This window comes from Ciona intestinalis, unplaced genomic scaffold, assembly GCF_000224145.3.
Source record: "Ciona intestinalis unplaced genomic scaffold, KH HT001269.1, whole genome shotgun sequence".
Lineage (NCBI taxonomy): Eukaryota > Metazoa > Chordata > Ascidiacea > Phlebobranchia > Cionidae > Ciona > Ciona intestinalis.
The window spans coordinates 1-12,684 of record NW_004191590.1 but is presented as its reverse complement, the minus strand read 5'-3'; the positions used below and the strand labels follow the sequence as shown (position 1 = coordinate 12,684).

The 12,684-nt window shown below is 36.0% G+C and overlaps 2 protein-coding genes across 2 annotated transcripts; one reads left to right on the top strand and one right to left on the bottom strand.

Annotated features, from left to right (window-relative positions):
* Window positions 1-1,117: 1,117 nt before the first annotated feature.
* On the bottom strand, window positions 1,118-4,520 carry LOC100182196 (beta-1,4-galactosyltransferase 4-like). Its single transcript, XM_018817329.2, has 7 exons — window positions 4,130-4,520; window positions 3,394-3,544; window positions 2,921-3,018; window positions 2,616-2,732; window positions 2,127-2,263; window positions 1,502-1,587; window positions 1,118-1,374 (listed from the first exon to the last, which is right to left on the bottom strand). The coding sequence occupies exons 1-7, from the start codon at window positions 4,476-4,478 to the stop codon at window positions 1,200-1,202; spliced, it is 1,113 nt and encodes a 370-aa protein (XP_018672874.1). The 5' UTR covers window positions 4,479-4,520; the 3' UTR covers window positions 1,118-1,199.
* Window positions 4,521-5,679: 1,159 nt separating this feature from the next.
* On the top strand, window positions 5,680-12,397 carry LOC100184561 (the record flags this gene model as incomplete). The annotated part of the gene is made up of 14 exons (XM_018817328.2): window positions 5,680-6,008; window positions 6,373-6,492; window positions 7,016-7,078; window positions 7,266-7,421; window positions 7,841-7,936; window positions 8,316-8,336; window positions 8,654-8,821; window positions 9,087-9,263; window positions 9,650-9,691; window positions 10,206-10,361; window positions 10,961-11,059; window positions 11,386-11,463; window positions 11,801-11,986; window positions 12,259-12,397. Coding segments are annotated over exons 1-14 (1,661 nt in total), but the record flags the coding sequence as incomplete, so codon positions are not given.
* Window positions 12,398-12,684: the final 287 nt, after the last annotated feature.

The window sequence follows — 12,684 nt, the reverse complement described above, 5'->3', positions numbered from 1 at the left end:
TAATGGTTAATTATAACATCACAATATTACAGCGATCCATCGTCACGGCCAACCGCAGACGAATTGCTACAACATAAGTTTATGCGACATAGAAGGTTCGTAAGGAAGTCATTGGAATAATTGGCAATTTAGTTATGAATCTTACTTGGGTTCAACACACATCAAACCCAAAATTGTCAGGGAAACCGATTTAATTAATTTACGTAACTTCTATCTTGTTTTACATGTTTGTGCCTTTAAGTTTAATTGATGGACAATCCTATTACGACTTGCGAACTCTATTTTATCCATTTTTTTAAAAATTCAATAAAAAAAATTCAAAATTACTGAAAAAAATAATTTATATTTCCAATTTTTACCAATCTGTGCCTTGCAAATGGATGATAATTATATTGTAAATCCAAAAATATTGTAAATAATAATATTAATACTTTTGCATTTACTTACTTACGCATTTAATCAGTTTTTTTTTTAATGTTTTTATGTGAGAAAGGCAACTAACGCATGCCTTAGCTTCAAGATGTTCAATATTTTTAAGTTCTTTATTTCAAGTTCTATTTTCATCCTAATTATGTTCCTTTTTACAATCCTGTGTTTCAAATTATTTTAATTTCTTTTGATAAATTTTCTATTTGCACAAACATGCTGGCCATGTTTATTGTTCACTGCCCGTTGCATTTTGTTCAATAAATTACTTTATATACCTTTGTGCTTTAATTTATGATTTATCCATGGTTGCCACTCCCATGCCCACAGTGGAGCTACTGAAGCTATTGCAGTGTGTGGATAAGCGGACATGACTTTTGGTTGGTTCGGTCATTTATATCCTTGTGGGTGGGAACTTGAGTGACTTATTCATGGTTGCCACTCCCATGCCCACAGTGGAGCTACTGAAGCTATTGCAGTGTGTGGATAAGCGGACATGACTTTTGGTTGGTTTGGTCATTTATATCCTCGTGGGTGGGAACTTGAGTGACTTATTCATGGTTGCCACTCCCATGCACACAGTCGAGTTACTGAAGCTATTGCAGTGTGTGGATGTGCAAAAAACAAAATTAACTAAAACAACCTAATCCCTTACAGCTACCATCTACATTCCACACGAAACAACAGCTTATTTATACTATATATCGTTATATTTCATACAAAATCTCCAATTGTATAGCACATAATGACAACTATGACATCATAGATCACCTTTATAATGTTACAAGAATCTCAACATAAGTTTTGTGCTTTGCTATCGTTACTTTCTTCACAGAAAATGACTTCAATCCATCAGTATCAATTCTTGTGGCTGCTTTTTCCATTAGTTTGGTCATCATCTTATTCTTTGGATTCCCAATGTCTCTTCCATGTGGTAAATTTGTGTATCTAGATACACATAATAAGAAAAATCTTCAGTTAAAAGCGTGACTTTTGAACCCAATATCGCTACAGTTCAACACCAAAAAAAGCGAATCAATTGCATTTCACCATATATACGTTTATGTTCACTTACTTTACAAAAGATTCTTTTGGTTCCCAAACCTTGATCTGTCGGACCCGAATTCTTCTCTGCATGTCGTCGTCCTCTCCCCCGTGGCCCTGGGGAGTGCGATGGTTACTATGGGTGTATATGTATTCCTTACAATGCTGCGCAATAGCAACCAGCACAAATATATCCCAAAAACGTAACTTGTGACATAGTTTTTGTTAGGAGTGGTTTATTTAAGTAAGGTGTATCAATGCATAAATGAATATGGATGAATGATACTTTTAAATCCTCGTACTGCGGGGCAACGACAGTCATTATTACAAGGGTGTTCTGTTTCATACACCTCATGCCCACTTACAGTTACAAGTTACCATGCGTGTAAATTTGTGGGTGATTGTTTTTTCTGTATGGTTGATATTTGACAAATAAGACAACCCATTAGTGACCACTGGGTTGGAGCAATTGCCGCTAAGTGCCTTACCCAAAAACACATACGCCAACTATGGTAGTAGGCCATAATTCAAATCAACGTACTTCCAATTCTAGGGGGAGCATTCTGTGCCACGTCAATGGACAAATATAAACTAATAGTCTGATATATTACAAACTAACCAAATATTTTCACACAATCGGCACAATTTTCACTTACAACGTATTGGTTTGAAAATCCATTTACAGTTTCAAACTGTTGTTTAGTGAATCCAAGGGCGCCCCCAACGTAACCTAGATACATCGGTTTGAAGTCAAATTGCTTCATAGCAAAAGAATAATGGACGACTTGTTCATCTGAAATAATAGATAAATTAATAAAAAACATAGTATTCGTTGTAAAATATTTTAACAAGAAAACTTTAAAAATAAGCTCATTTTTTTTATATTTTTACTTCCTAAAACTTTTTCTTTTTTTATATTGTATGACATAACAAGCCCTTTTTTTCATAACAATAACAAAGATATTCAAATACAAATAAAATCTGATAAATAAATACATAGCAGCATATATATCCTCAATAATAGGACACATTACGATGTTTATTATTAAACAACTTACTAACCAGCAAATAAGAACTTACTAGTTAAACGAGTGGGGTAAAACATACAATAATACAAATATATAAAATTAGTCCTAAATATAAACCTTTGCAAGTGTATGATATCTTGTCATTCATCGCAATTAGATCCACATCATGAAATATAAAACAATCAAACTCCCCGTATTTCTTTGCTTCAATGAATCCAGCATTCATAAGTTTACCTGGCAGAACATTGCTTTACTGTGGTGACATTGAGGCACAAAGACTGCTTATGTGGCACAGGCTCACAGCCATTATGTGTTAGTTTCTAAATTGCCCGCCATGAGACTACCATCATAGCCATTTATTTAAAGATAAATTTTGAAAACTTGACTATAAAATATCTGGTATATTGCTAGAAGTTGACTACCTTTATTGAAAATCTCTCGGTCATCTTGCGTTACTACGAATATGACATAACAAAGTTGTTGCCTCTGTAGCATTTGATGAGTGTAAAACAAGAAGAACCTGAAGACAGTATCATGTAACGTTAAAGCTTGTAATCAATACAGAGTGAAACGCAGTAAGGCCAGTCTGGGCTTTGGGCCGCGTAGGAATGAATGTCTTTTGCATATTTTCATGTCACAACAAAACTTTAACAGATATAGCGAGGTTGTCAAAGTCACCTCGTGCCCATTTACGATTATGCATATAACTTTGTGGATGATTAGTTTCTACATGGCTAGTAATGTGGACAACTTATTGATGAACATCTTGCTAGCAGCATCAAGCCATAAGCCTATGTTTGAGGAGAGGTACATTCTTAATTCGTCCCTAAATATTGGCTTCATTAGTATTTACTTAATTATTAAAAGTCTTACAGAAAAATAAAAGCTAATTTACTTTAGGTGCTCTGTTCTTGCACGGTAGGGAACTATGACAGCGGTTTTTGATCTGCAATTGCATTTAGAAGGCCCTTTGTAGATGTTTCTAACATTGTTTGAAAGTTGGGGCATCAACTTTATTAGTTCATCTTCACTTGGTGGCCATTTATCTGTGTGTATATGAAGAACATCAGCATGTGTATTGCAGAAAATGGTGTTTATGGGTTTAGTCACGCTTTCATTTGACACATTTATTAAAGTAGTTTTTATTATCTTTAGAGTATTTTAACGACTGTTGTTTTGCTGTTAAATCTCTAATATTCACAGTAAATTATCAAAAGTTTGTGGTTTGTAAAACATGAGTCATTAAATATTTGTTACAAGAGCATTTACACAAAAATAAACGAGTTGTTTAATTGATATTTTAAACTAAATTACGCGCTGAGATGTACAAACTCCGAAATAATTTTCAGAACGTTATTGGCGCCATTTTTGAAAACCGAAATTTCTTAGGTATTAATTTAATTTTACATAAACGGGGAGTTTCACAAATACCGCGATTCAAAATATATTAAATAGCTTTTAAAGTTGCGTTATATGTGCGTCGGACTCTAAAATATCATATTTAGTTGATTTTTTTTAAATTTTAAAATCGTTTCGCGTATAAATATAAAAATATAAAGTTCGCCCATAAAAGCGTGCAAGCTGATGAAGTACAGTTACGGTAAAGATTAACCAAATAAATATATAAATACCTTTTTTATTTGAGGGAAATAGGTCAATTTTTACGTCTCCTTTAAGAAGAGGGGAGATCAGAGGGCATGTATTCGGATCAACGACTTCGGCCTTTTTTGTTTTGGGTGTTTTTGGATTTTTTGTTGTTGTTTTTGTTGTCACTTTTAATGACGTTTCTCCCCCTTTTACTATTGTTGTTGTTGTTGTTAGTGCTGTCGGTGAAGTTTCGTCTTCAATCAATTCTTCAAGATCTTTTTCAGCGTTTTTAACGAGTACGTCGGACATGTGTAACGATAAAAAGAACGCGAGAATAAGTGTAACGAAAATCCATATCTTCTTTAAACGCATCAGTGACGACATTTTGAACATTCAAAGTTACTTGCACTTCTAAGCACCTGGAACACTTATTACTTTGAATCTTATGTACTAAAGGTGTCCCATCTTACCCCATAACGTAGCAAACATAACTATTTAATTTATCTCTTCGATCAGAATGGCGAGAATTAAATCAAATAAAACAACAAAGAAAAGGGAAATAGTAACAGACAGAGACCCATATAAATATACCTTACAATGCGGATGTGACCAACGAACTTATACTTCTAACTTAAAGTCTAAACTGGCTATATAGTAGGGTGAGGGGAAGATGAGACACCTTATCATTCTATTTACTGGTCATATTTGGTAGTAAACAAAGAAAATTCAAATAAATATCATTCCGTATCCTTACGCCCCCATAGACCGCTGTTAATTGTATAAAACACGATCAGAATATTTAGATATTCTGCGCTAAATGTGTCCCATCTTTCCCCACCCTACTATATATATTTCTAACTCTAACTTAAGCGAATATATTTCTAACTAAAAGTCTAAACTGACTAACGATGCATTAGATACTAAAGCAGGGTGGGGAAAATGGGACAACCTTTTATCCTATTTTCCGATCCCATTCGGTAGTAAACAAAGAACATTCAAATAACTATAAAACCGTATCCTCGCGACTCCAATAGACCGTTGTTAATTTTTAAAACACGATCAGGATATTTCGATATTATGTCCTAAAGGTGTCCCGTTGTCCCCACCCTACTGTATACTGAACAACAACTGTAAACCTAGCAATAAAGTAGCAACGTATAGTGTTTCCTGTTCCCTCTGCATTACAATACACCTGTCCCTAATGTCTTATAGAACCGCTATACAAAAAGCATGGAACAATACGCCGGAACAGCTAATCAATTGTCTGCATCTATTGCATGTCAATCAAGCTTGTGTTATATGCGATACACAGCATTAAGCTATTTCCTTGCTTATCTATATGTGATTATGGTTGTATTGGTTAGAGTATACGCGCGGATAACATGTACATCCGTCTGCTTTAATATGTGAACATATAGTGTACCATATTCAACAAGTATGTCTGGTGTATAAGAAGACACCCATGTTATAACTCGACAGTGAGCATGAGGTGTATGAATACACCTTGTGTACCTGGTGTATAAGAAGACACCCATGTTATAACTCGACTGTGAGCATGAGGTGTATGAATATACTATGTGCTGTATCACTGCATCCACACACAATGATGTAACGGCCGCAGCAGCATTTCGGATTTTCTAAAAAACAACGCCGTGACGCGCCAATAAAAAACATCGCGTTTCGAACAACTAAAACGACATTCCTTCACCGACGCTATTTTTCGCACTTGTTGACATCGCAGTGCTGGATCACAATTCCGGAAAATGTTCGGATGGCTGGAAATTCGTTTTCATTCAGGCCGTGTCCTTTTGCCAATCAGACGCAGGATTGGCTGCTGTTGCAAAATGTGTCCGAATTTACGGTTAATGTTGGCTTTGCTGTTGCCAACCTTGGTTGTTACGAGCGAAGTTTCCAAGGAAATCGGTGAGTTTTTAAGTATATAATATGATTGAATAGAAATTATTTATATCCGTATGGCGGGGAACGACAGAAGATATAACGCAGGTGTTCTGATTCATAAATCTCGAGGACTTTTTACAAGTCGTATCCTCTCGACCCTAAAAGAGCGTTGACCATTGCTAAAAACCGAGATTAAGAAATATAGGAAATTAGATGGTAGCGGTATCCATCTTTCCCCGCGGTACAATATTCAATTATAGTCTCGGCGGTTCTTCATTTATTTATTCATCCATTCATTTATTTAATGTTTATACTCTAAGCCGTGCGCCTGTCAATCAACGTAACGTGGTTGGGTATTCCCCCTCGACGAAAGTCAATTGTTTTGCAGATAATGCAGATTGCATAAGGGCTGGTGAGTGCTTGTTGCAGGAGGTGTGTACGAACGAAACTGAGATCACACACATACAACATATGTGGAGCAGCAGCACAACGCATAGGAAATTTGACTGTAAGAACTCAAGGATAACTGAATGCACTCGAATATGTACAAACACTCACCTTTTCCCAGACTGCAGAGTATGGCAGGTGCACGCGCGATTTTTTTACAGACTTTCGGTTATGCACTCCACAATTTGTCCTACGCACGCCAATTAATTAAACAAAGAAAAAAATACGTATTAAATTAAGTAAGATTTCCTAACGTGGCTTGAAAATGTACATGCTTTGCACGCAGATTTTAATGATAGCACGCGCGAACGCGAAAAATAACCGTCTTGCACGCGCGAGATCTCGTCAGGAACTGCCATACTTTGCAGACTGGACCTTTGCCTTGAGATTTCATTAACAGCATTAACTCCATCCAACCCATGGTATCTAATGACTTGTTCAAACCGGTGTCTCTATATGTAAAAAGTGTATGAACACATCAATTGTGTCTGGTGTTTAAGATGGTATAACATACATATTGTATTGGCAGTGAGCATGAGGTGTACAATGTCACTGATATTAACACAAACATCTTATATGAACAGGTTTGGAAAATTGTGCTGAGTCATGGTTGGAAGTAATAAACAAATGCAATTGTTGCATAACAGGTAAGTTTGTGATTATTACATCAAAAAAAGGTAAAACAAAGGTGTATAAAACAGAACACCCGTGTTATAACGACTGTAAGTTACATTTATTTATTCCATTTAAAATAAAATAAAATACAGCAAAATCACAATCATTTTTTGTTTATGTACGAACCATTCGCATGAATTTTACTTGAAATATTTGCAGCGGTCGGAAAGGATATGGTGGTTGCAGTTAAAAAAGGAATGGCCTTTGATCAAGCAAACAAGTTCTGTGGGATTACACCTTTGAACCAAATTAATGAATCTTATATTGAATGTCTTCTTTCTGAACAACATAGCTCAAGTTGGAAATATTGGATTGGTAAAATGTTCATTTAATCCTAGGCTTGTATGTATATATTGTGCTATAGCCCTAATGGAGCCTTATGCCTCTTTTTCATGGCATTTCTGTGTGCCCCCTGCACCGTTCCTTCAGAAGTTAGGATGTTGGAGATCCACTCCATCCTTCTCCTTCCTCTTCCCCCTCTTCCTTCTGCCTCTCCCTCAATTGATGTCAACACCAGACTCTCTCCTCTTCTCTTCCAACGCCTATACTTTCGCATTTTCTGTCTTTTCACTTCTCGTAACAACCCTTGTTCTTCTGTCGCGCCGACTCTCTCTCTCACCCACTAGTTTGTCCTCCTCTCAGTCCAACTTATTGTTAACTTATAAATGTATTATACTTTCACTCTTAATACTAAAAGCATAAACTTTATGATTTATTTTAACTCCACAAAACAGGAGACTTGATGCATTATGTGAGCCACGGTGACCTTGTTCCTAGAAATAAAACCAGCCCTCCACCAAAGCAAACTGGTGTACTATGTTCTGTGAAAGGTAAAAAAATAACAATGTTTCTGTTTATTTCTCAAACAATTACTTTACAGTTTACAAGTAAACCAATGCAACTCAAATATTCAGTTTTCATTTACAATACCATCAGTTTACTTATCATTTTGATCGCACTAACAATAATCAAAATAATTAAAATAACAAAGAGAAAAAAATTGAAGAAAAAGAGTCTGGGGAAAAACACACTAAAGTATAAATGTTGATTAACAAGCTTTTTAAATCAAACAGACAACTAATCTCCTTTAATTTTTGACTTACATACTTTTGCACCTGATGTAAATTTAGTTATACTAAGTTAGACTTATTGTAAATACTTTTTTAATCTTGTTTCTGTTATCTAAAAGAAAGTTTATTTTTGTTACAGTATATGAACCTCCTGACCCAAGTAAGCACAACTTTTGTAATGATTTTGTTTATTTCACAAAACATTCGATTACATAAATTCCACGACTGTCATTGCCCTGCCATGCAAGGATAAATAAATTGCATACGTGGTTACTTGTAAATGGCTACGAGGTGTACGAAACAGAACCCCCGTGTTATAACAACTGTCGTTGTCCTGCCATGCGAGGTTAAATACGCTAGATATGTGGTAACTTGTAAGCAGAAAACACGAGGTGTATGAAACAGAACAACCAAGTTATAAGACTGCCCCGACATGGAAGAATAAATAATTTTACATTCACTCATTTCAACATTTAGTTCCTGAAAATCGAACTTTCTTCATTTCCAAAGCAAAGGCTTCAAAGCAAGATGCGGCCATGACTTGCATGAAAGATGGTGGAACATTAAGTGTGATAGACACGAGGGACACGTTTAATGAGATTGAAAAGTTTATAAAGAAATATTTTGGTGTGCAGTTCTGGATTGGTAAGATCATTTTCTATATATTAATATCTAAAACATAATTGGTACACTGTGTGTGTTTGGTTTATAAAAAGACACCTATGTTATAACTGACAGTGAGCATGAGGTGTATGATTACACCATGTGTGTCTGGTGTATAAGAAGACACCCATGTTGTAACTCGACAGTAAGCATGAGGTGTATGAATACACCATGTGTGTATGGTGTATAAGAAGACACCCATGTTACAACTCGACAGTGAGCATAAGATTAAATTAACTTGTTATAGGTCAGATCAATGAGAGTTCACTCGGATACAAAAACCTAAATTATTATACCGACCCCACAACCAGCCCCTCGACAAACATGAACCATTGTATCTCAATGATCCAAACTTCATGTCAATACAAATGGATGCTGAGTAATTGTAGTGAGGAAATACATTACCTCTGTCAGTTTAACACAAGTAAGAAGATATTCTATGTGTCTGGTTTATAGAAAAAGACCTTAAAAATAACTTTTATAATTTGGGGCAAGTTTAAACTTTTCTTGTACGGCTGGCAATTTAAACAACCGAAATATAGCAATTGCCATTATGCGTTTTGCCCTAGAACACATACTCCTACAGTGGTAGCATCATGGTCACCTGAGCAAAGGTGGTAGCACGCCTGTCTTTAACCCAGAGGGTACAGGTTCAAGGCTCGTCGGTGCTGTCATTGTTGGCATTATGTGTCCTTAAGCAAGACAGCGGTCAACAATATGTTGTCAAAATTTTGTTACAACGACTGTAGTTTTCCCGAGCATGAATAAATAAGTTACATTCATTCATTACTAAACCTGTTTACTCTACAGCAATAATACGAGCTACAAAAGAAATGAAAAAGAATTTTCGAGGTAAATATAAACCTAATGTTTTCATGGTAGGAAACAATCTGTGTTGCTTTAATGGCTGAAGCCCGGCAAAATTTTAAACTGTAACTACTGCTCAACAGTGTTGCTTGGTCTGTGTAAATTTAACAAAATGAGTGACCGGCGCCATGCCATAGTTGTTAGCGCCCTTGCCTCTAACCCAGAGGTTATGGGTTCAAGGCTTGTCCCGGCTACCCATTGTGGGCGCATGTGTCCTTGCACAGGACACTTAACGGCAATTGCTCCAACCCAGTGGTTAACATATATATATGGCTGTAGTTGCCATAAATTGATTGAATCTTACACACCTTCGATTGCGCAATTTGGCAGCTTTTTGAATCACAAAATTTAGTAACTCTTTACTCAAACTATAACATTAAATCAAGTTTTGCTTATCAATGAAATATCCCAGTTCTTACAAAAAATAAAAATTGTTATGGGTTCTGTGTGTTCGTTTAGGTAATTTTAATATTATTAAGCTTTAAAATTTGTTTTCCAGAATTTCCACTCTTTCTGTCCACAAAATTTGTTCTTAAAAGAAAGTATGCTACACAGAACCATCCTTTTTGCCCTGATACAAACTTAATCACTGAATGGGAATTTGAAAGCGCAAGAATTTTATTGAAAAAAGAAAACAGAAACAAAGCTGAGATAGGTAACATTACATAAGATTGGGGTTAGTAGCTGTTGAATAAAAGTGTCTGTGTGGCAAATGTATTTTTCTAGTACTCTTGTTACCAGTCACATTCTAAAAAAAAATTGCATTACCTGAAAAAATAATAGTATTAACATTTTAAGCAAGAAAGAAAATTTCAAGAAAAAGAATGTTTTTGTTGTTCCTATTATGCTTAATGTAGTACACAAGTCCCAGGTTTGATGCTACTACCATTGTGGGAGTATGTGTTCTTGGGCAAGAGATTAACGACAATTGATCCAGCCCAGTGGTGACTAATGGGTTCTCCAAATTGTCAGCCATACAGAAAAATAAACACTTACTAAGTCACATACGTTGTAACCTGTAAGCGGGCACGAGGTGTATGAAACGGAACACCCGTGTTATATCAACTGTTATTGCCCACCATGCGAGAATAAAAAAGTTACATTTATTTCTCAATATGTCCACAACTTATTATGGTAAGAACCGACTTCAGTTACGGATTCCAAATAAGTCTTTCGCATTTTTATTGAATATTACTACTCAAAAGATACATGAAATTAATTATCTCAGGATTTAAACACTTTGCTTCATATTAGGAAAAAACTCAGACGGTGACGTTCGAAGTTTAACGAGTGTATGTGGCAACAAATATATTATAAGTGAAGGTCAAGACAACGATAGAATTTGTAAATCAGGTGAGATGAAATTACATTTACCATAAAATGTATGCAAAACTGGTTACTAAATATATCACAAAGTATGAATGAATGTAACAGTCGTTATAGCACAGGTGTTCTGTTTTATACACCTCGTACCCACTTACAAGTTACCATGTATGCAACTTAGTGGGTAATTTTCCACTGAGGGCTGATAATTTACTTGTAAGTGACCACTAGGTTGAAGCAATTTCCTTGTACTGCCAAGGATACAAACTTACAATAGCAGCAGCATTGAGCCTTGAACCCAGAGCCTCTCATGGCACCTGAAAAGGTGCTGTTAACGTAAAACATAAATTTTACAGTCAATGCTTCCAATCCTGTCGTTTGCAACGAACCACTATGTGACTACAACGGACGCATCTATCGCTGCTCTCGTGTTGGTATGTATGTGATTATGTTCGTTATTGCTTTTAATAATTTTACAGTTAATAAGTTGTGTTTGTAGTGAGTCTCTATAGGAGTCGATCAGTGTTAGCTTGCATTGTATTACGTAGCACGTCTAGTGAGAAAAGAAGAGAGCGATCAAAGTCGACGGGCGTATTTATATTCACTTACTACATAGAGATCCCATATTACTACAGTGTTTGAGTTACAACTTTATTCTTTCCAGGATTTTTCATAATAACATTTCACAAAATAGGTAGATTTCTGTACACTGAACGATGCATGTTCTGTGGCAATGAACGCCAACTATTATGATTCTACCTTTATATTCAGATAACTGTGGCCGATATGAAGCTAGCAAAGAATATAAGTTTGTGGGGACGAATGAAAAGTTTAGGTCATTTGGTAACCATAAGGCTGCTTGTGGTGTTGGCTGGGAACTTTACAACGGGACTCTTGAAACACACAATGATGATTTACTCCACAAACTTAAAATTGCTGAAGGATGTGTTTGGAGCTGTAAGTTTTGTTTTATGTTTTTTTCCATGTGTTAATTCACCACGTGTGTCTGGTGTATAAGAAGACACCCATGTTATAACTCGACAGTGGGCATGAGGTGTATGAATAAACCATGTGTGTCTGGTGTATAAGAAGAAACCCATGTTATAACTCGACAGTGAGCATGAGGTGTATGAATACACCATGTGTTTCTGGTGTATAAGAAGACACCCATGTTATAACTCGACAGTGAGCATGAGGTGCCACTCTTGTTAACAACCTTATCTACACAGATACAGCAGATCACTACAATGAACTCTGTGTGGATTTCTTTCGCAACTGCACAAATGTTGGTTACATTTGCGAGCATAACGGTTGGTCTAACCTTAACTTTAACTTTAAATTCGTATTTGAGCATAAGGCTAGTCGAAGGTGTAGACAAGACATATATGTTTTGTTTGGCTCTATAGAATGAATGAACGTAACTTTATCCTCGCGTGGCCGGAAAACGACAGTCGTTATCACACGGGTTTAACACCTCGTGCCAGCTTACGAGTTACTATGTATGTTACTTTGTGGGTGATTATTTTTTTTGGGGGGGAGATTTTTTTTTATGTATGGCTGATAATTTGGACAACCCATTAGTGACCATTGGGTTGGAGCAATTGTCGTTAAGTGTCTTGCCCCAAGGACACATACGCCCACAATGGTAGCAGCGA

Bases quoted from the DNA above. Each gene is read 5' to 3' on its own strand.
- LOC100182196 (XM_018817329.2), bottom strand. From the start codon at position 4,478: ATGTTCAAAATGTCGTCACTGATGCGTTTAAAGAAGATATGGATTTTC. The intron at 3,545-4,129 runs GTATTTATATAT...ATATACACACAG, and splicing joins ATTTCCCTCAAATAAAAAAG to ATAAATGGCCACCAAGTGAA. The intron at 3,019-3,393 runs GTAAATTAGCTT...TACTGTCTTCAG, and splicing joins GCAAGAACAGAGCACCTAAA to GTTCTTCTTGTTTTACACTC.